Source organism: Phoca vitulina, unplaced genomic scaffold (assembly GCF_004348235.1).
Source record: "Phoca vitulina isolate PV1807 unplaced genomic scaffold, GSC_HSeal_1.0 scaffold6, whole genome shotgun sequence".
In the NCBI taxonomy this organism is placed as follows: Eukaryota; Metazoa; Chordata; class Mammalia; order Carnivora; family Phocidae; genus Phoca; species Phoca vitulina.
Window position 1 is genome coordinate 15,299,584 of NW_022589709.1, and position 2,833 is coordinate 15,302,416.

The 2,833-nt window shown below is 67.8% G+C and overlaps 1 protein-coding gene across 1 annotated transcript; it reads left to right on the forward strand.

Annotated features, from left to right (window-relative positions):
- The first annotated feature begins 360 nt into the window (after positions 1-360).
- TLX3 (T cell leukemia homeobox 3) lies at positions 361-2,531 on the forward strand. Its single transcript, XM_032403478.1, has 3 exons — positions 361-781; positions 1,135-1,378; positions 2,321-2,531. Exons 1-3 carry the CDS (start codon positions 361-363, stop codon positions 2,529-2,531), a joined length of 876 nt encoding a protein of 291 aa, XP_032259369.1.
- The last annotated feature ends 302 nt before the right edge of the window (positions 2,532-2,833 follow it).

Here is a 2,833-nt window from a genome sequence, read left to right on the forward strand (position 1 = left end):
CTAATATCCGCCGCCCATTATCCCGGCTAATAAATTTGACCTATTGTTCGTTTGTTAAAATGATGTCACCTTGGAACAGTCCCTAAGCTCCTATTTCCATGAATTAGGCCTTTATTGAAAGCCGGGAGCCAATGGGAGGAGAGAGGCTTGTTGATCGCAGCCAATGGCTGCGGCGGGAGAGGAATTAGCAGCGGAAACTCCAGGTTCGGTTCAAGAAAGATGACACAGAGCCTGTCGGGCCCGCGCACTCTTGGCAAAGTTTCAGTGCAACGAGAGGCGCCGGGCGCTCCATGGCCGCGCCGTAACAGGGACCCAGCCGCCTCCCCGCCCAGCCCAGCCCAGCCCTTCCGCCCGCCCAGGATGGAGGCGCCCGCCAGCGCGCAGACCCCGCACCCGCACGAGCCCATCAGCTTCGGCATCGACCAGATCCTCAACAGCCCGGACCAGGACAGCGCACCAGCCCCGCGGGGCCCCGACGGCGCCAGCTACCTGGGAGGGCCCCCCGGGGGCCGTCCGGGCGCCACATACCCGTCTCTACCCGCCTCCTTTGCCGGCCTGGGCGCGCCCTTCGAGGACCCGGGATCTTACAGTGTCAACCTGAGCCTGGCGCCCGCCGGCGTGATCCGAGTGCCAGCGCACAGGCCGCTGCCCGGGGCTGTGCCACCGCCTCTGCCTAGCGCGCTGCCCGCCATGCCCTCCGTGCCCACGGTCTCCAGCCTGGGCGGCCTCAATTTCCCCTGGATGGAGAGCAGCCGCCGCTTCGTGAAAGACCGCTTCACAGGTGAGCAGGGCCAGCGAACAGGCACCGGGCCTCGGCCCTCCCGGGGCCAGAGGCGCCGCGCCCTAGGTGCTCCACTCTGGGAAACGATTCCGGAGGCCCAAGCGCGTTGGAGGCCTCAGCGCCCGGGGCCCCGGGCAACCACAGGGGGAGGAAAATCAGGGAGTTTCGGGGAAATAAGCCTACGCCCAGGGGAAGAGGGGGTAACTCCCGCCCGGCTTGGTGCCGCTGGGGACGCGAGGGACCAACGAAATAGCGGAGCACTCTGCGCCCCACCGGGCGGCACGGGGTCCGCATGGGGCCTGAACGGCAGTGGAGCCGGGCCGGGCTTCAGGGGGCCTCGTGTGTCTCCGCAGCGGCGGCGGCCCTCACGCCCTTCACCGTGACCCGGCGCATCGGCCACCCCTACCAGAACAGGACGCCGCCCAAGCGTAAGAAGCCGCGCACGTCCTTTTCTCGGGTGCAGATCTGCGAGCTGGAAAAGCGCTTCCACCGCCAGAAGTACCTGGCCTCGGCCGAGAGGGCGGCGCTCGCTAAGTCCCTCAAAATGACGGACGCGCAGGTCAAGACCTGGTTCCAAAACCGGAGGACCAAGTGGCGGTGAGAGAGGCCCGGCTCGGCCCATCTTGCACCCGCCCTTCACCCGCCCCGCGCCGCAGCCTCGCGCTCTCCCCATTCTGTGCTACCCGCTACCCGCCCTCCCAGGGCTGCGCCTCCCACGCTCCTTCCCAAATTTTATCTCCCTTCTCTCCTTCCCGCCGGCCTGCGTTTCTCTCTCCTCTCCCGCGCCTCGGCTTCTCCTCCATTCTCATCCCTGTGTCGCTCTCGTGCGCCTCTCCAACTCTCCGTGTTTTCTTCCGTCTCTGAGCCCTTTCGGTTTCCTCTCACCTGCACCTCCACCAGCAGCCGCGCCACCCTTCCACCCCGGGGTCTCTCGCACTCCCCTAATCCCTCCAGCTTGCCCTCTGGGAGTTCCGACAGTCCGCGCAGGCTCCATGTTCCCCCTCTGGCTCCTCATCCTGACTCCAGCCCCGTTTTTATCCGATCCCTATTTCCATCCAACCCGTGAACGGCGAAGCGATCGCGTTTTGGAAGAGAGGTTCGAGAAGGGCCTGGGAGAACTGGATGAGGCTGACCCGGCCCAGGGACACGGCGCGGGCAGTTGCAGAGCCAGCCCTCCCACCCGCGGACCCTAGCGACCCGACTGTCCGCAGGGCCGAGTCAGTTACACACACGCCCTGTCCTTGTTATCCCGCAAAAGAAACATCTTTGTTGTTGGCGAAGCCACAATACCCGGACGTGCAGGTGGGCAGCGGGCTGAGTCCCCTCCCCGCGACCGCCCGACACACAACAAAAACAAACGATGCCAACCCACTCCCCGGACGCGCGGGCCTCGGGCGCACAGCGCCAGCAGGGGTGCAGACGGGTCCTGCGCCTCGAGGCTCCCGGCTGGCCTCCGCTCCCGGGAGGGCTGGGGCCCCGCCGGCAGCCCCGCAGTGCCGGGTGCATGACGGTGCTGTCCCTCTCCCTCCCTCGGTGCAGGCGGCAGACGGCGGAGGAGCGGGAGGCGGAGCGGCAGCAGGCGAGCCGGCTCATGCTGCAGCTGCAACACGACGCCTTCCAAAAGAGCCTCAACGACTCCATCCAGCCCGACCCTCTCTGTCTGCACAACTCGTCGCTCTTTGCTCTGCAGAATCTGCAGCCCTGGGAGGAGGACAGCTCCAAGGTCCCCGCCGTCACCTCTCTGGTGTGAGCCACCAGCGCGCACAGTCGCCAAGGATCGCCGCCCCCACCCGGCGGGGCGCCCCGGGCCCCCAGCCGGGCTGGGGGGGACCCGAGGCCGAGAGGGACAGGGGCCTCCGAGCTCGAGTAGGCCCCGGGGCGCGGCCGCATCCCCGCCGGCCGCGGAGGGGGGCTGGGCCCGGGCTCCGCGCGGCTGCACAATCCGAGCCCCCGCCCCGCGCCCAGTCCCGCCCCAGGCCGGGGCCTGACAAAGAAAGCGCCTTACGTTTCTCCGCCCCTCGCCCGCACCCCCCGGGCCGGGCGCTTGTATTA

Excerpts from the sequence above, each read along its gene's own strand:
- TLX3 (XM_032403478.1), top strand. The coding sequence starts at position 361 with ATGGAGGCGCCCGCCAGCGCGCAGACCCCGCACCCGCACGAGCCCATC. Across the intron at positions 782-1,134 it reads CGTGAAAGACCGCTTCACAG|CGGCGGCGGCCCTCACGCCC; the intron begins GTGAGCAGGGCC and ends GTGTCTCCGCAG. Across the intron at positions 1,379-2,320 it reads AACCGGAGGACCAAGTGGCG|GCGGCAGACGGCGGAGGAGC; the intron begins GTGAGAGAGGCC and ends CCCTCGGTGCAG.